We start from the raw sequence: 23659 nt of genomic DNA, 5'->3' as shown, positions 1-23659 counted from the left end.
ATAAAACGCTTTCGTAATTGATACTGCGGATACATTGATATTTTCTAAAACTGGTCTTCTCTTAGACTTCATTGACATTACTGTTTTTTAAATTGGATCTCTCAGGCATCGCAGGAGTATTGAGGGTTTGAGGCAGGAGAGGGAGGAGCGCCTCCAGACTTACCGGAGAGCTCGTAGCTTGAGTCCGAGCAAGCACCCACGCCTCCGTCCTCAGGAGGCTGCATCTATTGCAATGCCCAGTCGGCACAAAGAGCATCTTCAAAGGCTTCGGCAAGAAGTGATAGAGAGCGCCAGGTGAGATGCTGAGTTTCACAAAATCAAAGCACAACGGGCTCCTTGAATCTCACATTTCGTGCTTAGGTTTTCAGGAGTGATGTAAACAGAAAATCTATTTGGCTCTTATTTGTTTTTACTGAAGAATGCCAGATGCTCCAAGGGAAGAAAGCCAGTATCCATCTGACATTGAGCAGCTGTTGCGGGACTATGGTCGAGCTCGGGAAGAAGCCAGGACGGAGATCGCAAAGGCACGAGAACGACTGCGAGAACGGACTGAGCTTGAGAAGAGGAGGCTACAGCAGCAGGCCCTATCTCAGGAAGACAAGGTCAGTCAGATCCATATCACAGAGAATAATTAAAGATCCCAGCCAGTGAACTCCAGGGTCTTCATCTTATCATGATAAAAGTGACTATAGAGGGGATCCTGTGTGCTGTGCAGCATTTAGATGTTGTTGTAAATGTTTGGATAAATAGTTTTGTCTGTATGAACTTGACTCTAGGTGACGTGTGCCGGACAGGATGACTTGAGGCATCGGACAAGGATAAGCAACAGCACTTTGTGCACGGGGTCCAGTCTGAGTCTTTCCTCTGGACCAACATCAGGGTACAACAGTGGCAACACCATCCAACTACAGCAGGGCAACAGACCAGTTCGAACAGGACAGGTCTGTATATTAATGCTACATGATACATTAGATTTGAAATGAAACTGAGATTTAAGACTGAGCTAAAAAGGCTCAACTTTTCTTCTGTCCAGATCATGAAGAATGAAGGGCTGAAGGTTGGGACACGTCCTCCTATTTGTGCTCCACAGAGTGTGAAGACACAGAGAGGGTGGCTGTCAGCCCAGGGTAACAGCAGGACAGTTAATCACCAACCCCAAATAGATTTGGGCAATAATCATGATTAATTATTATTTCAATAAGACGTCCAGATAAATCATTGCTATTTCAGGCTTTATATTTGCCTTCCTTGGAAGCTTTGGCAATTTGTTAAATATGGCGACTAATAAATGAGATCATTGCCCAGGTTTGTCACCACTTCTTTACCCTCTTCTTTACACCCTCTGTATCTAAATGTGCTAATAATATCATGTGATTTATTAGACGTCCAACAGAGCAGCGGGTTTGAACCTCTGATGACTTCATCTCCGGCCTGTACACGCCAGCGGACAGCATCCGTCGGCTCCTCGTCTTCCATATCGACAACCTATCAGGACATCACATTCAGTCTTCTCGGTCGAGCTCTGGCTGAGGTAATATAGCTGAAAAGTCAGCTGTAGAAAAACGTGCTCTAGGAGAGACATTCTAATTAGTATTTTGTATTTGAGTTGAAAGATTCACATAGTAATTAACTGTCCTTTATAAAAATTTCGGGTTTATTCTCACTGGCATTTGTTTTTGAGGTGAGTAAGACATTTTTTTCTCGACAGGTGCGACTGGCTGCCTCAGGGGATTTTGGCAACTTGGTGACGGGCAAAGCCGCAGCAGGCTGGAGGTGAGCATTCTCCAACCATCTCCCCTTTTCTCGATTTCCTCCGTGCCTGCTCCAGGATAATTTTGAGCAAGTAGACAATTTGCAACACAAAAATCATTTATGTGCTATTAGAAAATGAACTCTGTCTATCTTTACCCAGTTACCAAGGAGATGAACGGGGAATTCAGGCATACTACAAACCCTCTTCCTGCCCATCTGTCCACGGTTTCCTGGGGGCTGGGGAGCTGGACAGACCACCGGATAGCCTGTGGAACCTAATCTCCCAGCTGTCCAAGAGCCACATGTACAATCAGTCAGTCCGCTCAGTGTGGACACGACCACTAGATGACAGCACTCAGCTTGGTGAGCCAACATCCTCATAGGCAGCAGTTTTAATGACAGTATATTTAATCTTGAGTTATCCTGAATATCACAATTTTAAGGAGATTTCTTGAAACTTCATTCCTCCCTATCCATTCATTTGTTATAATGCTAGTAGTTAAAACATCATCTTAAAAAGTAAGATGCTTATTTTCTGAGAGAGTTCAAAAACTAAAACACTGCTTAAACGTCATTGCTCAGAAAGAAAAACTGATGAATTATGGTTGTGTAAGGTGGCCTTGTGCAATCCGTTTACCTTGCAAAAACCTTTGTGCTTTTGCTAAAAAGCAAATCTTAAAAATAAAATATAATATTTACACTTTTATCTTGACAGCAAAACTATTTATATTTTGTGCTACGCAGTTAATAGAGCCTGCAAATTCTTCTCAGCGAACGCATCTGCATCCATTAACTATCTGTACTACAGCGTGGTTCAGCACAGTCTCATTCATCACTGCCAAGTTTGTTTTATTACGCGGCCAGCTCCATTCTCACACCTGCAGTGTGTTTTCATTTAATACCTGCAGCCCACCACGAGGCCTTTTTTACTTCTGCTGGCCTCTTGTTCTCCAAGTTTTCATTCTTTGGATAATTTTTGTTTTTTATGCAAGCATGTAGAATTTAAACTAAAGTATCAAATCACTGTATCGTGAATATGACATTTTATTTAGTGAACTTTCTTTCCACCAGTCTAGTATCCCAGTATTAAACAGAATTGGTGCTGGATAATTAAAACACGTAGTAGAACGTACTGAAGGTACATGATTTGTTTGTAGTGTAGTTTTTCTTTATATGTGACTTTGTTTTTTAAATGTTGTATTTATTGATTTTTGTACAGCATACACAATCACAAAGAACAAGTAAGAGTCTGTCAGACACTAAAATATACATAAAGAATTGAAGATAAAGATGCAGCGGCCCGAGTTTGAGTCCAACACGAGCCCCTTTGCTGTGTGTCTTTCCACTCTCTCTCACTGCTCTCCTGTCCACGCTCTTCTGTTACACTATCTAGCATTATTTTTATTACTTTTTAACAGATGGAAGTCTGAAAAAGGCGAGATATGTCATGTGTGGTTTGTTGTGAAGATTATGAGTAGGCTCGTTAGTGTATTCATGAAAGTCTGAGAAAGAGCCTTGCGCTCAAACATCACACTGCAAATAAAATCCTTGCACAGGAGCTGTTTGGTTTGTCTGTTTCTATAGTAGTAAATCTATTTCCAGTATTGGGCTTTTATTACATTGCCCCAGTTGTTTTATTTCCAGGTTTGTATCGACTATACTTGATCATTTTCACGTATCTCTCCATTTTTGTTTAGTTTACATTCTCACAGATTCGTCCACCTGTCACCTCAGCCAGCCGCGAGATTTCTGCTGCATCAGCTCGCAGTCCAAACAGGTGAGCACAGCTTCAACATTAACCAGCCGGCGTGCATGATTACTGTTCATCTCTCTTGTGTAAGGCTCAGGGAGTATGTGCAGCGTTTGCACGCTTTAGCTTGACAAAGAAAAATCCAGATTACATTGTAGTGCAAACAACAATTTAACAGCATGTTCCTCATCCACAAAATGTTAAACATGCTATTTAGATACTACTCATGCTTAGAAGTCACCGAGCATAAACAACACTCTGACTCAGAGGCAGTGGGTGTGGAGGAAATCATGTCAGCTGTTGGTGTCGGTGTACACTTGCCTCCCGGCTGATCAAAAGAGTGCAGCGGCACCTGTTTTATTGATATTGTTTTCTCTGCTGCAGGGTGGCCTGCACGTGCTGGCAATGCAGTCTGTGTTTGAGGAGTCTCTCCCTCGGCCCAGTGTGGACGCCATCCGTGGGGAGATGTTGCCCAGTTGCTGGATCTTGCAACCAGTTAGACGTAATGAAAAGGAAGTAACCAGAGTCATCTACCTGCTACAGGTAAAATATGCTTGCCAGAAATACATCCGCAGGCTCTCATGCATCACTCCCTATTTCACTGGGTGCAAAAGTAATGCGTTCACATAATTCAGAAGAATAAATCTGACCTTTGTGAAGGTTATTATGTTCGGTTTCTTTTTTGTGGTCATTTTGGAGGCTGCCGTTTAAAGGCCAAAATACCTAAAAGACATCTTTCAGTGAATTACTTCTATATTCCCACTGTATTACTTTTAGATATACGTAATAGCGCAGTTGTGTGTATTGCAATACAACCAACAGAAGGGTAGCAGAGTTGAAGTCTATGCATTTTAACTTCCAGTAAATCAGTCTTTCGAGCTGATTATTGAGGCTGATTGTGCTGATCTAAACAGCAGGATGACTTTATGGCTCTCCACTGGCAGGCTTATCACTATTAGGGAAATTAGTTTCGTGGAGTAGAAGCTTTTTTTTCACCTTCCACCAAGTTTACCACAGGAGCAGCTGATACAGCACAGACAGACTTCACTCAGAGTCCATCTTTATAATGAAAACATAATTGTATTTTTGTATTTGCTGTGTTTGAGTAACTTGCTCACTGGACATTTCATTAGGTATACCTATTTAGCTACTCATTTATGCAAATATCTTATCAGCCAATCGCATGGCAGCAACTCTGTGAACTACAAACGGATGGGGAATAAAGGTTATTTCAGTGACTTTAAACATGCCGTGGTTGTTGGTGCCTGACAGGCTGTTTTGAGTATTTCAGAAACTGCTGATCTACTGGAATTTTCCCAGACAACCATCTCAAGAGTTTACAGAGAATGGTCCAAAAAGTTATGTGGGTAAAAATCCCTTGTTGATGCCTGAGGTCAGAGGAGAGTGGCCAGAAGCTGACAGATAGGCAACAGTAACTCAAATGTAACCACTTTAGGCAGCCAAGGTATGCAGAAGAGCATCTCTGGTGTACAGCAGCAAAAGACCACAACAGGTGCCTCTTCTCTCAGCGAAGAACGGGAAACTGAGGCTACAATTCACACAGATTTACCAACTTTGGGCTGTAGAAACATGAAAAAATGTTGCCAGGTTTGAATCTCGTTTTCTGCTGTAATATTCAGGTGGTGTTGGTGTAAACAACATGAAAACATGGATCCATCCTGCTCTGTATCAGTGGTTTGGGCTGGTGGTGTAATGGTGTGGGGACTATTTCCTTGACGTACTTCAGGAGGCCTTGGTACCGATTGTATCAATGCCTTTATGATCGCAGTGTGTCCCCATCTTCTAATGGCTGTTTCACTGGATGTGCAGCTAACAAATCTGCAGCAACTGTGTGAGGCGTGGCTCTCATGTCAATGTGAACCAAAAATCTCTGAAGAATGTTTTCAGTACCTTGTTGACTCTTTCCACAAAGAAAATGGGGTCCAGCTCATAATTAGCACGGTGCACCTAACAAAGTGTCTGGTGAGTGTAATTTGCAGGCTGTACTACATGGATGTCATTTGTTATCTCCGTTTCCTCTTCTGTTTATTTTCAGCTGGACCTAGGAACTCCATCTTTTCCTCACCGTCTCGTGAACACTGTTGCCAGACGACAGGCAGCCGTCATCGCCGATCTTGACGTTTTCCTTTCTTCGTAAATCGGCGGGACGCGCAAAGACGCATCATTAGCAGCGAGCACTTAGATCCTCTCCATCACGGAGTCGGTCTGTCTTTTGAATTTGCACCTGAAATGTTATTTACTTGATTTTTTTTTAAGGGCACTGTTACATTTTATATCCAGACACAAAGTTGAAGCAGCTTTTTTTTTTCTTAATGAAGGTATTTTTGTAAAATATTGGTGTTTTTCTATATTTGTGCATGCACATGAATATTTTCAAGACTGTTTTACCAAAGATGAGATGTTTTTAAATGAATGACTTGGCATTACAGTTATTGCCAGTTGCTTTTAGGTGCTTTCAGGTTGAGACCACTTAAGTTTCCCCTCTAAATCTTATATCCCCCTGATAAATAGCAGGCATTTTACCTCCTCAGTGACATTTTTGTCTGTTTACTTTCTTTTATATGTTGACTGACAGATGCAGCCAGTTCTGTTAATGTTTTAAATCCACCAGTGTACATCTTTGACTGCTTCCTCGCAGATGCACATAAAAAAAACACGGTGTAGTGATAGACAGAACAAAATAAGACAATTTTCACAAACTTCTCTTTAGTCCTTTTCCCGCTACATTTGTGTGCCTACAGCATTTCCTCACATATTCAATAAGATTAATTCAGCAGAATATGACTTTCAAATATCTCTTAGCAATTCTCACAAATGGAAAAGAAAGATATGTAAGCTATATACTGTATTTTATAGTAGCACCATGTAGGCAAACCTGGAGGAATGGTAAGGAGTTGTTTTGTAGCTGCAAATGTTAATCAGCTCACTGCAAAAAAACACGAGGGGAAAAAAAGTTTTGTAGCAAAACAAGGAAGAGGAAAGTTGGGAACCTTTTGACTATTATCAACTCTTAAGGGCATGAGGGCAGATCAGTTTTGAACCAGAACATGATGGTTCATGCCTTCATGTCAAACATGCAACGTGTTGATGAGACTATTATCCAGCTCCAGGGTTAAGCTCTCATAGTTTTCAGTACCCCGATTCTGCATGAGGTGAGTTTTTAAGGTCTTCCCCTCCCACTTGTTTCTGAAGCCTGTTATTGATTTAGTTTCTCTTGCCTTCTGTTTGAAATGCTGTTGAATGTGTTATGTAGCTGTTTTTCGGAGTGCTGTGTTTGTGGCTGCTTGCACAAAACCTTTTATGCATTTAGTAAAATTGAAGAGGATTGTAAAAAGGTTGTTGTTTTAATGTGTACAGTTCTTTAAATTAAGATGAGAAAAGGCCAGACTGCTCTCAGACATTCCGGGTCTTGTGTATTTGGATATGAAGCCATGTTATGCGGAGTCATTAAAAGACAATGTTGACTCTGAAAGTTCAACTAAACCTGTTCCCTGAGGCACCAAAGAAAAAGAGACAAGTGAAAAATGCAGTAGGAGCTGTATGGAAGGTTGAAGGAAAATAAAACTTTAGCAGGAAAAATTAATTGCAAGATTTTAACTTGTCAGAATTTTGAGATGCCTAACTCAAAAGTTTGACTTACAGATTGCAATTTTAATATTGTCAGTAAAACAAACCTCCGTACAGCTTTTTGTAATAATTTCTTGGTTTTTTTTTAATAGCATATTTTTTATTTCTTAAGAAATATATATATTTATGTTTTTCTGGTGTGATATGTATGTATTTTATTATAAGCGCCATACTTCTTGTTGCTAATAAGTTGTTATTAGCCATTTTTCAAATAATTTGTTTGTTTTTTATGACACAGAAACTGTTGCATCAAAACCTCTTGTGTGTTCAGTTTTAGTTACCTTGTATGTAGCAAGCAGAACATTTACCTTTAGTGCTGACTGAAATTCTTTTTGGATATTGTTGTACTGAAAGGTGATATTAAAAAAACAAACAAACGTATTTCTCCGTGTGCTTCTGGGTTAGAAACATTGTGTTGCACTATATCTTTAATGAAGTTTCTAATAAGATTATATCGGTGCAGTTATATCGCTTAAATGGTTTCCAAATGAGCTTTATTCCTTTTTTGATGTCATTTCTTCTGACTCTGACTTCATCACACAGGTGTGTCCACTCTCCATGTCCTGGCCTCTCTTCTCTACCTTGGAGGTGACATTTCTGAAAGGGTCTCGATAGGTAGGTGGGTAGTTTCCGTGTGCGCGATTAGAGCCCTTTCTGGGCGGGGTGGAGTGCACTGAGGTGGGGGTAGGAGGCGTTGCACAGGACATCAGAAGTGTCTCTGCCATTTAGAGTCACCAGCCCTTGTCAGGAATGTCCGTCCCCTGCGCGCACAGATCATGTACTGGATGCGCCAACTTTATTTTTAACTCTGCAGGGTGGGTCACTCGCCTGGCTTTCAGGAATGACCGTGGAGCGCGCGGCGCCTTCAGCCCCTTTCCCTAGTCCCCAGTGTAGGACTGTGCCCACCTCGAGCTGTGGAGACCTCTGTGCGCTCTGACCAGGACCCCCACTGAGTCAATGGGATTATAACTGGTTTACTGGCAGGAAGAAGACTAAAGATAAACACTTTCGGACAGAAGAAAAACCAGAAGCAAGTAAGTGTAAACTGAAGGCAAAACTAATGTGCCATTGCAAAATTAAATTAATGATCTTTGTGCAAATAGTAACGGAGCCGTGTTCATTTATTTAGACTACTGTTCGCAGTTGTTTGTTGGTTAAGTTTCCTCCAAAGTACCTGTTGATCCGGGCTGTCATGTTTAATAATAACGTAAAAGCTCTGGATGATTTATCATTGTTATAATATTCACTGATAAAACCGCTAAACATTGTTTTAATAAAGCTATATACAAATTCCCAAGTTATTAATTTGTTTTCTTTTACTGTAAAACAGCCAGGGTGGCGTGCGTCTTTAAATTTGCGCAGAAATAGGCCATTGCGCGCGATTGCGCACAAAACTGCGCTTTCCAGTAGGTATTGCGGAACTATTCAGATAATTTAACAATCTAAAAGTAGCAACACTTAGCTCAAAAGTAGTCTGCTATACTTCAAGTATACTTCCGTCACTTAAAGGAGCACAATGCTACCGAAACGTGTGCTTAGACATTTCCGAAGTACAAGTACTCAGAAGGTGTCTCCAGTGGGCTTCCTGTCATATTAATACCGGTGCTTTAATGTAGGTAATACTATTGATGTCATATTAGTTTCACGTCCAATATATTAGGAGAGATCACTCTAAAGTTGTATCATGGTTCTTACGCCTGTCGTTATTTTTTATAAAAGTGACCCAAGAAAAGCGCCAGAAATATGTATTTCGTTACATTCCATCGCTTACGTTTGCCAAAGCTTGAAAACATTCCACTGTAGTATGTGAGCTAGTTTTCCCTTTGTTAAAGCACCTTGCAAAGCCTTTTCCACCTTTGATTGAAAGCAGTCTGCTGCCCTTTGAAAGGCAAAGATATGGCACATTTCCTGCTCAAAGAAAGTTCAGCTTTATTCCCCTTAAAAGGACAAGTGAGCATGTGTGGCTCTGTCTGGCCAGGCAGGGACTTCAGTGTAAACACACTCCAGGAATAGTTTATTATCGATTCATCTTAACCTCTTGCACGATCACACTCAGTGCTGTTGAAGTCCAAACAACACTGACCACAAGAAATGAGCTTCTTCTTTTAGCTTATGTTTTATGGATTGATATCCTTTCTAGTCTTGGTTTCGGTATTCATTCTTATATATAAAAAAACAAGTAATTGTTCTTTACTCCATATTGATCTCTGAGTGCTTGGTGTTTATGTCTCAGATTTACTCTCAGCTGGACCGCAGGCCTACCTCTCCTCAGTCCAGTTGCTCCTGCCGCTACAGTTTCACAAACACACTGTAGGTCACACATCTCGACCACACCCATCTCTTATTTCATCCTCTCCATCTGACTCTGTGCTGCTCAGAATAATGCATGGCCAGCTAATGTTTTGTTCTGCTCAGAGTGCAGAGCAAGCACCAGCGTAACATTTACTTACAGCTGGAAAAATGGTCTGCAGAGTTGTAATTCAACTCAAGTGCTGATTTGATGTTTGCATTGGACATACTTGTTCACAGTGTAGTTTTGCTATTTTAAAAAAAGGGGGTCCAGTAAGTGCAGTAAGAGGTAGGTTACCAACTAATTTCAGCCAAGCATAAAGGTAAAACTTTGATTCACACCTTTAAATATTTTTTCCAAGATCCTCTGCTGGCATTATATGCAGAGCTGTTTCCACAAAAGTCCAAGCTCATGTTGCATATACTTACACGCACCCAGGTCATGCAACATGTGGGGATCTGAAGGAATTCCAGCTGACATTCTTATCATCCCTCTTGACATTTTACTGCTTTGGAGAGATTATCCAGCACCTCTTACCCACCAACACACAGCGTGCAGTCACAAGAATGATTTGTATACAACAGGAACATGTTCTGGGGTCTTTATCTACTGTAGGTGATAGAAATCTATCCACAATCAGCCAAACAAAAAGATTGAATCAAATTAAGCTTTATTAGTAGAGGCGTCAGAACTTAACTGTGTCAATTTTCCGTCATATTTAAACTCAGTAATTTAGTGATATGATGGGTAAAAATAACTTTAAACAGAATGAAATCACTTTAGAAAAATGAAAAAGAAGTGCAACGGTGCACACATGCCTTTTATGCATAATAAAGTTTCCATCTGTGTATTTGTATTTTTTAAATATTTAAAACATTTTCCAGGGTGACCTTCTGTGAGCAAGCAGGTAGATTAGAGTGTTCCCTCTCACTCAAGGACACCACGAGAGGACACCTTGCTATTGAGACACACATGCTGTGGCAGGCAGAGAACTTGTGACCTTTGTCGGGCGATCGTGGCTCAAGAGTTGGGAGTTTGCCTTGTAATCGGAAGGTTGCCGGTTCGAACCCCGGCTCGGACAGTCTCGGTTGTTGTGTCCTTGGGCAAGACACTTCACCCGTTGCCTACTGGTGGTGGTCAGAGGGCCCGGTGGCGCCAGTGTCCGGCAGCCTCGCTTCTGTCAGTGCGCCCCAGGGTGGCTGTGGCTACAATGTAGCTTGCCATCACCAGTGTGTGAATGGGTGGATGACTGGATATGTAAAGCGCTTTGGGGTCCTTAGGGACTAGTAAAGCGCTATATAAATACAGGCCATTTACCATTTACTTTGTGTCACTGGACCTTCTATAATAAAGAGTTCAGCATGTCTCCAAATGGAACTGACTGCAGCATCACCGTGTATAAACATGTTTGGATTTGTGTTCAGCAGCTAAATGGAGCAGTCGGTCAATCCCCAAACACGATTAGATTCTCACAGCTTTGTGACAGTTTGTGAATATGAATTTGTGCGCCGTGTTAGAGAAGGTTTGTGCAGTAGAAGTGCGTCGTGCAGTCATGCCGGGCCAGGTTGTGCACGAGGTGATAAGGGGATCCCTAGTGGTGGGTGGAGCATCCCTGTGCTGATAACAGCCCTCTGCTGAGGACTGATACTGAGCAGGAGGAGGAGGGACACCTGTAGGATGCCATCACTGCGCATCACTGAGGGCCTCTTCTCTGAATGGACTGAACAAACAAACCTCTGTAGTTTGTAATTTGTGTCAAAGTACATTTAGTAAAATAAAATACTTACAGTAGAGACAGTTTAAGTTTTTTTTAATATATATGTTTGTCACCTTTTAAAGTAATATTGAACTAATTATAAAGATGCAAAGTACTGAATATCATGAAATACTGAGCACTGTGCAGGTAAACTATTAAAAGTATTACACTTATAATAACACAACGCCAGTAGTGAAGATAATCTCGTAGAGATGGAGTCCATCTACTGTTTTTAGTGAACTTTAGAATCACATCAAAAACCACAATTATTATCATCAGATTACAGATTATAGCCTTTATCTGTAATCCATCATTTAAAGCTCTAATGTTAGTAAAAGCAAAATGCATGCGCCCTTAATTTGTGCTGTAAAGGGGGACTTTGGCATGTTCTATACCCCCATGCTTCATCTAATGGAGTATTAACCTAAGTTAGACTCCCCGCCTCACTTCAGCTCACATGACTATTCTCACCAACAAAAAGACGCAAACACAAACACGTTCGTACTTCGAACTACGTGAGCGGCATCATTCAAAAGAAGGCGGTTTCGTCACGTTTCTGCAGTACAGAGGGGTTCCCCTCCCCCCGTGTGGCATGATAAGAGAGCTATGCTGCACCCAGATAGAGCTATCTGAGTGGTTGCCCTTCAACCCGCCATTCCACACGAAGAATACACAGACACACGGCGCTGTGACAGTTGACCAAAGTCACACGTACAAAATGGAGACTGTGAGGAGGGGGCACAAACTCATGTGGGCATCTTGAAAGCTGCCATACATTTGATTTTTGTGTAAAAATATCCTAAAACTGCAGCTGATACCACACCAATGCCCCAAATTAAATTCTGGTGTCAGTTATAGATACAGCCTCGTATAGATTGAAACTTAAACTCCTCTCCAAAAAAATGAACTGCAGAGAATAAAAGTAGAATTTATCAATAGTTGGATGGCAACTAACTGTAAATATCATCACTGGTTGTGATGCAGATAATATTTTGACATCTTTTAGACTATTAGATTGGAAAATTGCCTTTATATTGTCCCTAAATTAACGTTACATTCTGCAGCCAACAGCCCAATGATATACAATTAACTGTAAAAGCACTAAATTCTCACAATTTGCGGAAAATATTAAAGAAAGTAAACCCTACAGTCTGTCATTTTTTCTATTAATCATGCTCTGTGTATTTGCCCTCTGTTTCAGGCCGCCTTCAGCATTCCGGGTTCATCCTGCCGCTTTTTCCATCTGCTCATCTCCCTCTTCACCCAGACCACCTGAGGACGCCGCCAGCCGTCCCCCCGCCCGCTTGTCACCCTGGCTGCCGCCATGACTTCCACCACAGATTTTGACAATGTGGAGATCACGCAGCAGTACAGCCACATCAACACCCGCTTTGACCTCTCTGATGAGGAACTAGACAATGACAACAGCTCTGCCAGGCTGTTTGAGCGCTCGCGCATCAAGGCCCTCGCAGGTGAGTGCCTGCATAGTAAACAGGCTGCGTCCTCGGTGACAGATTTTCGAGATGACAGTCTTTTTAAAAGCGAAAGAGAAGGGCACAGAGGATGAGCTGTAAAGGGTGAGCACCTGTTTAACTTTAGTTGGGTTGAATAAAACTGTGACCTTCACTCAGATTTCTGTTACAAAAATTACAAAACTCCCACCGCAGGTCAGCTTTGAGTTTACTCCACGGCTTTTGCTAGCACTCTCCAGGGTTGGTTGTGTATGGATGAATCTAACAGTTACACCCAACCAGCAGCTGAGCCCTGACACTGCTCCACACCCTCTGCAAATAACTGGGATCACTTGCACATTCCCTGAATGTCCAGTGTCTGACCGATCTGGACAGCTGCCCTGTCTCTCTTGCTCCCATAGCATAGATCTTTGGGATTTCTGGCTAAGCTGGTAAGCTGTGACCCACCTGTGGGCCTGCTGCTCTGAGTTTTTAAATAGCAGTGTTCCTGTGGTAGCAGGAAGCGAATCACAAAAGGGGAGTGATGGAGGGTCAACACCATGGTCGGTGCACAAGAGAGATGATAGGACACAAATTAATCTCTGTGGAGTTCAGACTTCTGGAAGGGCTTAAGATATTTAAAGAGATTGTAATGATGCTGACACTGAAACGTAGTCCTCAATGAACTTTGAACAAAAGCATTTTTTAAATGTTAAATGTTGTCAAATACACTAGTATTTAACACATCATCACCACATCCAGTTTAAATGACAAACCTGTTAGTGGGCAATGACACCCAGCAGACACTGAGCAACATTAGCTTTTCCCTGTGTCATCTTTGGATCCACCTGACCAACACAAGTCCAATATTTACTACTTCAGGCGGTCATACAAAGGCAGCAGCGGCTGAACCAAAACATCTGCAGGATATAAAAGCAAAAAATATGCTTAAAGACATTTAAAAGGATCCTTTTATCTCAGCAAACTGAGGGCTATTTGGAGAGTTAGCAATCTGACCCACTATAATAAGAAAATAAATATTTAATAGAATGGCTTTGACAATACAGATCAATGTAGTTGATCACTGACACAAAAGCTGACAACTTCAACTTGTGACTGGATTTTGTGTAAGCACACACTAGCTCTTACATTCTGTGTGATATCTATTATGCGTGAATGCATGGTTTCCTGTGAGGCGGTTATGGGTGGGTATACAATTTGAGTCCAGTGTGGAAAAACTGGGCTCACCGACCAACAAGGAAAACCGCTTTAGGGAGAATTATGTTGCAGACACAGATGACTGGTGTCACTTAGCTGCTTTACCGTCATCATGTTCAATCATGTTAATGCTGCTTCTCTCACTGCTGCGGCTCATTAGTCTAACCCAATTTCCTCCTTTTACAAAATTTACAAACAATTTTACAACCATTTGCTTCAAGCAGTGAAGGCGCCAGACAAAAAACAGAAAATGGGCAAACACAGAAGGCAAATTCTCTGTAAAATTCGGCTGGATAACAACAATTAAAGTAGCAGTTTTGCCGATGAACATCAACCGCTCTCATCAAAGCCATCTTTTTTTGCCGACAGGCACATGTCAGTACATCGGTGGATCTGTGGAAAATTTTTTACTTGTGATTTGAACTTAGATTCAGTAACTCCCATATCTTAGTAGTTTTCAATATTTGATACTCTGGATGGACAAAACAAACTCCACAGGTTTGATGCCGGCTGATATTTTGGGTTTCCAGTATGGGTTTTTTTCCGCCTTTCCAGGATTGTTGTTTTTTTTGTTTTTTGTGTTTATAAAGAAGCACTACTTTTCCTGCTGTCTCTTTAAGTGATGAAGGCTTCTGTGTGGGTGCTGGTGATGTTGTGTTAGAGTGCTGCTGCTGTAATGCAATAAGTGTTTCCTGTCAGAGAAAGAGAGAGAGAGTGAAGGAGGGAGGAAAGTGATAAGAGAAGCAAGAGATGAGAGAGGCTGTGAATGACACCCGCTGCTGATTTACAGCTTGTGAGCTCAGAAATATGCTCTCAGCAAGCCATCAAAGAACATACAGGCCGTACTGAATATACACTAGTTTACACTGTGTCTTACTTTGGCTTAGAAAAGACACGTTTCTTTAAGATACGCTTCAGTTTCATGATGGTTTATTGGCTCAAAAAAAAACGACCTCTCCATGTGTACAGTTAACATTCAGCGATGTCACGACTTTGTGGGAGTGTTGGGTATGGGGAGGAGGGGGTTTGTGGGAACACGTGGATGTATTGAAACATAGTGTATGCGCGGCTGGAGCTGGAGAAACCACTCAGATCTGAACTGAAGGGTGCCTGAGCTCTGGTGTTGCCTGAGAGTGGAGGCAGAGCATCACCACGGCAGCAGTGAGGAGAGTGAAAAAGTGGAAGGAGGAAGAGGAGGGAGGGAGGGAGCAGGAGTGAACGTGAGAGGGATCTGGAAAGGAGGACAGAGAGCCAAGAGACTGGGAAGAAGAGAGACGTGGTGTGCCAAGCTCCTCTGCTGGCTCCAGAGGCAGTGTGTGTTCCTGTTGTTGTTGTTTGGGGGTCAAGATGAGCAGCCCGTGCCTGCTGCGCACTGCCCCTATAAGCCAACCCCGGCTCAGAGAGGTCAAGATCAGCGTGAAGGCCAGCAGCAGGGAGACTACAGCCATTCGGAGCAGCAGCGGAGGGGCCAAGGAGGCTTCCAGTCGCTCTTACATGCCACCTGAAAAGGAAGCACCTGTGCGGGTCAGTGTGAGCAGCAGCCGGAGCAGGAGCACGCCGCCGGTCCACAGGGCCCAGAGACCCGAGAGCAGGAAGTCATCAGGGGGAAGCACCTGCAAGCAGCAGCAGCAGCCGGAGCACCACCCGGAAAAGAACGGCACCATCCTGCATGTCCCGCTTGGCGTGGCGCCCACGGGGCTGTCCCTTTTCTCCTCATCTTCCTCCTCGTCCTCCTCCTGCACTTCCAGACGTCAGCGGCCCTCTCGCCCCCATGTTACCCCTGCCCCCACCCCCCTCCTCCTCTCGTCCTCCTCCTCTTCCTCCTCGGCCAAGAGTATGAAGCGAGCTCGCTGGCTGAGTTACAGCACCTCTAACATCTGCTTCAACTCCATCCTGGACGGGCGCTTCAGGCAGCTGCAAGGTACAGGGTCCTGGTGGCAGAGCTGTGCGTGTGTGTTTGTGTGTGTGTTTGTTCACCCTCTTATGCCTCACAGACACTTTTCCAATTATGCCCCTCACTTACCCAACTTGGGTTTCTTGTTAGGCCGGGGTGAGATGGCAGGGAGGTCGAGCTGCGAGTTGAGTAAGTGTGAGGCTAGTTTGTCATCCTGTTGTAAGAACTGGAAAAAGGCAGCAGCAAGTAAGTGCAAACTTCATAGCAGTTGCCATTTTATTAAATGTATTTGGTTGTAATTTATTTATTTCCAGGAAGCTGTGGCTCTGCCCCAATTGTTCACTGACTTGACTTTGAATAATTCATAGGCAAACTCCTAAAAAGGTTGTGATGTTTTTCCCTCCAAAGCCATTCATGGCTGGCTACTGTTACGCATTCTTATGTGCCCTGTTTTTTTATTTATAAACAAGAAACATATCCGTCATTGTGCCACCTATTCTCCGTACGGCCCTTTCCACTTATAAACTCTTCCTAAGTATAAAGTATGAGTGCGTTTCGTTCCTAACCTCCTTTTCCCCTGAATGACTAGCAATGGTGGTGTTAAAAAACAATCAATTTCTCTGATGGTTTTACCTTCTCCCTGCCCGTGTTATTAAGGTTTTAAAAGAGAGGTCTGCCGTCACAGTGGATTTTTGTTAGCTTGCACTATGCTCTCCAACTCCCCGATGACAGGAGTGCATTAGTGAGTGGAAGAAAATGGAGGAGACGATGCAGGAACAGAGAGGGGAAATGCTTTTTTTCCCCCTGCCTCTGCTAGATTTCAAGTATTGACTGATTCTGCAGACTGCAGAGGCAACTGATACGTGAAGCAGCAAAGTTTTGAAGCCTCCCCAAATCAGGGATGTGTCTTGAGATGTGTATTGATCCGCCATGATATTTTATTTACTTCCTATTTACCTGCTATTAGGGAGATATGGCCAAGACTGCAGTTGGGCAGAATAAGATTTGTGTTTCACGTTTATTGGTTTACTTTTGAAATGTACACATGCTCGCTGTTGTCAAGTATGTCTGCCGCCGAGGTTACAAGAAGCAGTCTTTGAGTTGTTTGACTGACCTTTAACCCTTTTAGTTTTCACCAGTGGTGTATGCACCTCTCTCCAAGCCCTTAATCCTCTGCTGTTTTCTAATTATAAATACAATCTCACTATTGGATTGATTCTCAGATTATTTTTTAATGTCTTCTTTAAGCTTGAGCCAGGCTTTACAGTTCACTTGCTTCTTTTGCAGCTGCTCTAAATACCTTTGAGTGAGAACGCATCAAGAAACCCTGGGAGCATCAAATATGCATTAATATGATGCTCAGCAGTTGCCAAGTACATGTAATGAAGACTCAGACAATCCACTTGCCCAGTAAGCAAAATGTTTTAGTCAGTTAGATGTCTAGAAGACATCTGTAGTAGTGTAGTGCTCAGATATTTAGGGTAAAATCTGGTTGAAAGGTCAAGCTTTAGTAGATGTACCAAATCTCACATAGACATTGTTTAACCAGCTATATATCTACTTAAAAAAAAGCTTATTTTTGCATTGAGACTGATTGCTTGATTTAACCTACTCACCTAGATCCCATCTCTGACTGCTTCTCTCTATCCTAGAATATATCTGCCAAAGTATAGCCTGCTTTTAGCCCAATCCAACATTTAGAGATGTTTTTGGTGGTACAAATATGTGATAATAGGAGGTAAGTGTTGGTTAGTCTTGTTAATAAAGCACAGTATGATAGCTGCGGGACAGGTTAAGCTGGCAGTGACATGACTCAGTCATGTAACGGGGTGCTCTAAGACCTTTGGGCCAAACTCAATAAGAGCTGACTGTGGGAAAAGACGGATCAAGCTTTATACAGGGAAACTCCATCAGCATGAATAAGTCATCGGGCTTTCGCTGGAGTCAAAGAGTGGACGAGAAATTACAAAGTAAAAGCATGTGAAACAGAGGAGTGTTTAGTAAGGTTGCACTGATAGCAGGCGGGAGGCTGGATAAGGGACAAAATGCAGGCGTGACAAGACGCAGCTGCAGTCCAGAGGAAAAAAAATGAAAGCGAAGTGAAAGAAGTTGGACATACAGTATGACTGCTGCACTTACACTTAATATTTAATAGCATGGCAACAGCAGGGCGACGAACAGCTGAACAGTAAGGTTATACTCAGCCTGTATCACAAATTATTAGTACAGCCAGTTTTATATTTATAAGCTGGACTTAAATGTTCATGTTTCACTTCCATCCAACATTAATGCTTTCGAATAGCTTTGATTGATCAGTTTACAAACTGTGATACGTTTGCATTTCACACTAGCTTCACAGATTTTTAAGCTGAACTACATAAATAATGTTAAAATGAAATATTAATCAAAAACTGAATTAATGACCAATAAACCGTCTTCCAGCTCAGTTTCATAAAATCATGGATTTTGGTGCTCCAGTCTTCTTTTTCCTGGTGAGTCCACCAGACCTCAGTTGATGTTACTGTTGGCGTGTCGTTGAACACGGCGCAGACAAACATCTCAATAGCTTTAACACAAATAACAACATATTCCATATTAGTAAGTAATCAGAGGAGGCGTGTCCCGATTCCTGCTCCTTTCTGTGACTGAGTTTGAGCTCGCCTTATTTTGACGTCTTATTTTTGAAACAAGAGAGCCAAGAAAACTTTTGGACTTAAGAAGAAATGCTATCTTTGTCTCGTGTTAAATATAGAAGATCAAAAAGCAAATGGAAAACCCAAACCTATGACCCGTAGAGCTAGGGTGTCTAGCTAGGCTCTCTTATGCAACGTTATGGTTCGGATCACTGCAAATCAATACAGCGCTGTCCTCGGTGACATTCCTCCTTATGTGAGTGGTCTCTCCAGAATAAAAGTGCATCCCTTCCAGCAACTATATGTTATATTATTTCCATATTTATTTACTAGGAAATCAAAAAGCTACAGGAAGTGTTGTGGTAAAAGGTTCCAGAGCAAGCACATTGAAGCTTATCCAATAACCTGTATGTAGCAGCAAACCGCTCTATTTGAGCTCTCTATTATTAAGTACTCTCAAGTGTATGAAACCCCTGACTTACATTTACAAATTTATTCTGCTCTCCATCAGCAATTCATGGTGTTAAATCGCGTATTCTTTAAATAATATTTGAAGGTCATAATTCAGCAGGCTTAGTGGCCTCATATTCTCAAAGTGAAGTGCCTCTAAAATCATCAGTGGTGACACTAAATTATTATTATTATTATTATTGTTATTATTATACAGCCATCTGGTCTTAGTCACCCTCCAGATTTCATACCCTCAGTTACACTTTAAATTTCTTCCTTAGTAATTTTTGACCCCAGGTGTCCTTTTTGTCTTCATCTGAAATGTAAATTCTAGTTAACCACTCAACAACTGTGGGACTATGAAATGTCCAGAGGGCTCTATTAATTTTAATTGGATCTGCAATAGATATCTCATTACTTTTAATTGATGTGATTGATTTTTTTTCTTTCTTTTTTTTGTTCAGTGTAATTTGCTACGCAGACTTTCTGTGATATAAATGCAAAAGCTCCAAATTTTTATTACATTGTAAATCGGCTCTGAGACCAGCAAAGAGAAACTCTTATATGTATCTCAATACTCGAATATTAAAATCACAGATGTAACCAGATCATGAGTCAGTAATCAGGTTAAAATTATAATTTTCTGCTGCTCTACAAAACCCATAACTGAGTTTATGGGATTAAACAGAACTTAGTTTCCCAAAGAGGGCCGAAGGCTTTTTTTATTTTTACAGAGCACTTATGTCATATTGAGCTTGTTGAACTGTTCATCTGGAGACAGCTCAGTGGGGTGCATGCAAACAACAGCTTCCCTCCCATCTTCCCTCCCCCGTTGTCCTCCCATGCTTCCTAAATGGCCGGGAGCATCCATGTGGGCTGCGTCCCCTCTCAAGGTCTCCCGATGTGAAGTGATACGGCAAAACTCTGTGCACGTCGCAGGGATGCACTGTAATTGTCCTCTCCTCTCTAAAACCCTCTGGAGGCAGCACTCCAAATAGTTCAGAAAGGATTTGTTACAGTTTTTATTTTTATTCGAGCCTTTTTGTGTGTGTGTCTCTGCTTTCTGTGCTGCTGACAGATAATGATGTGACCATTTGTGCTAAATCAACACTGACACCACTAATGGAGCTTTGCATGTTTTAATTGTCATTACTTTTTCATGGCGCAGTTATCCATGTGGATGTAGCCGAGCGGTGTGTGCTGTTGTTCTGCTGAAAGGAGCAGAATGAAGCATGATTTATTTACAGTACTCCGCTGCACCTTGTGTTTTACGTACAATAACGCCTGATTTCTTCTCTTTGATATGCTAAAGACCGAGCTGCTGCTTCAAAGTTGCTCACTGGGCGGTTTTTAAAAGTAGGGAAGATGCTGCTGGTGATGTGTCTTGGTCTCTTCTCTTGGATGGGTCTCTTTGGACTAAACCTAACACTGCAGTCACTCTCCCCATTACTTTCTTTCAGATCTGACTCACCCTCTTTTTCCTTTCGTCCTCTTGACAGGTTTACCTAGCAGACTCCCTGTCTCCCCCCTCTTTGTCCTTCTTAACCTTTAAATCAATATCTTTAACAACTTCCCTCTACTACCTCTTCTTTTGTTCCTCCTCTTGAGCTGTTCTTTACTTGTTCTCGACAACCTCAGTGTTTGAATCATTTATTACACCAGTCCTTAAGGATGCAGTCCTTTGCACTCCGTGGTTTGCAGCTGTATTCGGGTTTGGGAATAAACAGGGCGATCTGCAGCAGGCATGCCAAAGGGAAGTCATGTGGTGCAAGCTGGGATGACTTGAGGAGAGAATGTCTCATCACTGATCTAAAGTTTAGGAAGCTATGTGTGGGATAAAACAAAAGCAGGGGAGAGGTGGGGATTTGTACTGAGTTGTGAGTAAAATCAAGGTCAGTATAATCAAAAAGCATCACCCTTCTGCTTTACTTGATCCAGTCTAAATTAGTGTACCAGGTCTCTGAGCTTCAATTAAATCCTCTGTGTTAAATCAATTTATCCTTTTACAAACTTCTATTGTGATGCCAAGCAAGATTTAATTTTAAATTGACTTGACTCTGGGGTTTTTACTCTCGCAGAATTTGACTATTTTTTAAATAATAAAATTCTCAATAGCTGAAATAATTTCATGCACTGAACATCCATTTAATCTTTGTTGTATTTGGTTATACTATGAATGGATTACCTGCTGCAAAGTAATTTGTACAAAAGTTTCTGATTTAGGTTATTTTTCATGGAGTAATAACTGCTAACATTTTTGTCCGTTTATCCTTATCTTAGTTTTAATTTTTCATTGTCTGGTACTGGTACTGATACCAGTAGTGGTGACTTATTAACAGCCATCTATCTTCTTTCTTAACCAGTGCTCAGAGGAACTGCAAAAATAATTAAAGCTACATATCAGATTTGTATAAATCTTGAAGTAAATAACCTGAAGGGCTGTTTGGAAGGGTTGCCAGAAATAAAAAAGAATGTGCCAGCAAAGCTTAGTTTTGCGAAATTACAAGTGAACAAAGTAGAAGACGTCTGGAACAATGCCCTTTGGATAGACAAGGCCACCATGGAGATGTCTGCCATAATACACAAAACCAAACACAGCCTAATGACAACAAACACCTCATACCAACTGTCAAGCACGGTGATGAAGGGGTGATACTGGGCACCTTCCAGTCCTTGAGTCAACAATGAAATCCTCTGTATAACAAAGTATTCTAGTCTCACATGTGGGGACATATGTCCGACTGCTAAAGCTTGCTCCAAACTGAATCATGCAACAGGACAAAGATCCCAATCACAGCAGCAAATCTACAGCAGAATGGCTGAAAAAGGAAAAAGGAAAAAACAATCAAGATGCAGCAATGACTCAGTTAAAGTCCAGACCTCAACCTGATTGATATGTTGTAGTGGGCTCTTAAGAGACACATGCATAAACAAATGCCTGCAACCCCACGTAGTGTATAAGAGTAATTTCAGCCATATTTCAGAAGCCTTGAGTTGAGGATTTCCGCCATCATCGTTTTGGTTGGAAAAAAATGGATGTGATGAGAAAGTACAGATTGTGACTTATGCATAATGGCTTGTGACTGATAACTTGTTAGCCAATGGTGGTTTCATACCACAGATCATTCATTTTAAACATGGCACAGTATGACAAAAATTTACAAAATAGACTTTATTTTTATTTAGTATGGCCTAAAACGAGTGACTGAGTCGGTAAAGTCGGCAGAAAAGTGTTCTCAGAGGTCATGACAGAAAGCCCCTTTCCCATAGACATGCATAGGACCACTAATCTTTTTGCAACCACAACCATTGCCATCTAGGGGCCTTCAGACAGAATGCCGGCAGAAGGCACTTGAACATCGGCTTCATTTTTCTGACCCAGAGGCCACATCCATTTTTATACTGTCTGTGTGCAAAAGTGCATGAACTGAAGCAAAATTGTAAAGAATTACTGGCTAAAAATTCTCTAAAATGATGTGAGAGACTTACAAAGTCATGCAGAAAATGATTACTTCATGTTAATGTTGATAAAGGTAGTTATACAAGCTACTGAATCATGGTGCGTGTACTGTACTTTAATACACTGCTTCTACATTTTGTTAGTTGGTTGGTTTTATAAATAACACTGAAATATGTAGTGAATATGTAAAAAAAACACTGTAATATGTCATATTTAGGTCATTAAGGTAGGTCTTATAGAAACACACTGAATGCCCATTTATAGCAATACACCCACTCAGACCTCCCACATCTCCATTCACAGTGCATTTGGCCACAAATAAAATAAACAGAGTGTAGTACATTGGGTCTTTCTGCCATATGGTCCCATCAAAATTGGTTTTATTTTTGCTGCCGAGTAGGAGGAATATCTTCCGTACATTTTAATATGACGCGCGTGTCTGCGTGAGCGTGATGTGTCACCATGTGGGCAGCGCTCATCCTCCCAAAAACCTCTCAGTGTGCGATGCTCATGCTATCTTCATCTTTCTGCCTTGCCATTCCCGAGCTTTTTGGAGCATTTTCAACAAAATTACAACACGTGGCATAAATACGCTGCATCATGTCTGAGGAGGCATTGATAGTTACAGTAAAGCTTTTCCCTTGTGAGCAGACACCAAGCCTCCATTATATAAAAAATCATGAAGCCATATGAGCAGTCATGCTATTTACCAGTTTAAGCAGAAGTGACCGCTAATATCTGCTCCATAATCAAGTAAAAGGTCAAAACTGCCAGATTTAGATTTTTCAGCATTTTAAGAGGCTTGATGGATGGTTTGATTGGCATGCTGTTCGGATTCTAATAAAATAGATGCACTGTACAAATACAGTGGGGATAATAGGACTGGCCCTTTAATATTGGCTGTGTCATACAGAGGAGGTCTTCTCCAGAAGGGCAGCATGCTGACGAGATTGATTGTTTAATGAAGATTCTGTTAGGTGGATATTGATGGATTACTGAACCGGCATACGGGTCACAGGCCTGGAGGCCCAGAGCCTGATTCTTCCTTTGAAGTGACATTTCTTGTTGGTGCTCACAGTGTTTTGCACCCGGTTGATCGGTCTTTTAATTCTGTCTGCCAATCACATTTAATTAAAATACAGTAAAGTTGGTGAAGGAATATAAATTAGGGGGAAGTGGAATAGTTCTGTTTAAAAAAACTGCAATGGTTTTCTATGGAATTTAGGTCTGGTGGTGTTTCCAATATTTGGAAGGGGTTGAAGTTCATTTAAATGTCTCATTGTCTTATAGTCATTTATGCTGTTGAAGTAATAATATTTCCTGGAGGCAGATTTGATGTACAGTGTGAAACAACATT

General features: G+C 41.7%; 2 protein-coding genes across 3 annotated transcripts in view; both read left to right on the top strand.

The window, feature by feature from the left end:
- stard9 (StAR-related lipid transfer (START) domain containing 9) overlaps window positions 1-7531 on the top strand; it is a 43248-nt gene extending 35717 nt beyond the window's left edge. The window contains exons 23-32 of the mRNA XM_012922909.3: window positions 106-294; window positions 419-602; window positions 777-941; window positions 1034-1127; window positions 1383-1531; window positions 1709-1773; window positions 1913-2115; window positions 3450-3529; window positions 3887-4045; window positions 5559-7531. Of these exons, the coding sequence (XP_012778363.3) occupies window positions 106-294; window positions 419-602; window positions 777-941; window positions 1034-1127; window positions 1383-1531; window positions 1709-1773; window positions 1913-2115; window positions 3450-3529; window positions 3887-4045; window positions 5559-5660 (1390 nt within the window). The 3' untranslated portion in view covers window positions 5661-7531. The remainder of the gene's footprint in view (window positions 1-105; window positions 295-418; window positions 603-776; window positions 942-1033; window positions 1128-1382; window positions 1532-1708; window positions 1774-1912; window positions 2116-3449; window positions 3530-3886; window positions 4046-5558) is intronic.
- A 314-nt stretch (window positions 7532-7845) lies between these two features.
- The window catches only part of sptb (spectrin, beta, erythrocytic), a 42565-nt gene continuing 26751 nt past the window's right edge, over window positions 7846-23659 (top strand). Inside the window, exons 1-2 of one of the 2 annotated variants that reach the window (XM_014414325.4) lie at window positions 7846-8184; window positions 12398-12668. In XM_014414325.4, the coding sequence (XP_014269811.3) occupies window positions 12521-12668 (148 nt within the window). In that variant the 5' untranslated portion in view covers window positions 7846-8184; window positions 12398-12520. Of the gene's footprint in view, window positions 8185-12397; window positions 12669-15145; window positions 15787-23659 lie in introns of those variants that run through there. The other variant, XM_076877509.1, reaches the window with a different exon arrangement.

Source organism: Maylandia zebra, linkage group LG19 (genome assembly GCF_041146795.1).
Source record: "Maylandia zebra isolate NMK-2024a linkage group LG19, Mzebra_GT3a, whole genome shotgun sequence".
NCBI classification, from domain to species: Eukaryota; Metazoa; Chordata; class Actinopteri; order Cichliformes; family Cichlidae; genus Maylandia; species Maylandia zebra.
The sequence above is the reverse complement of the archived record's forward strand: the minus strand, read 5'-3'. Positions and strand labels throughout refer to the sequence as shown.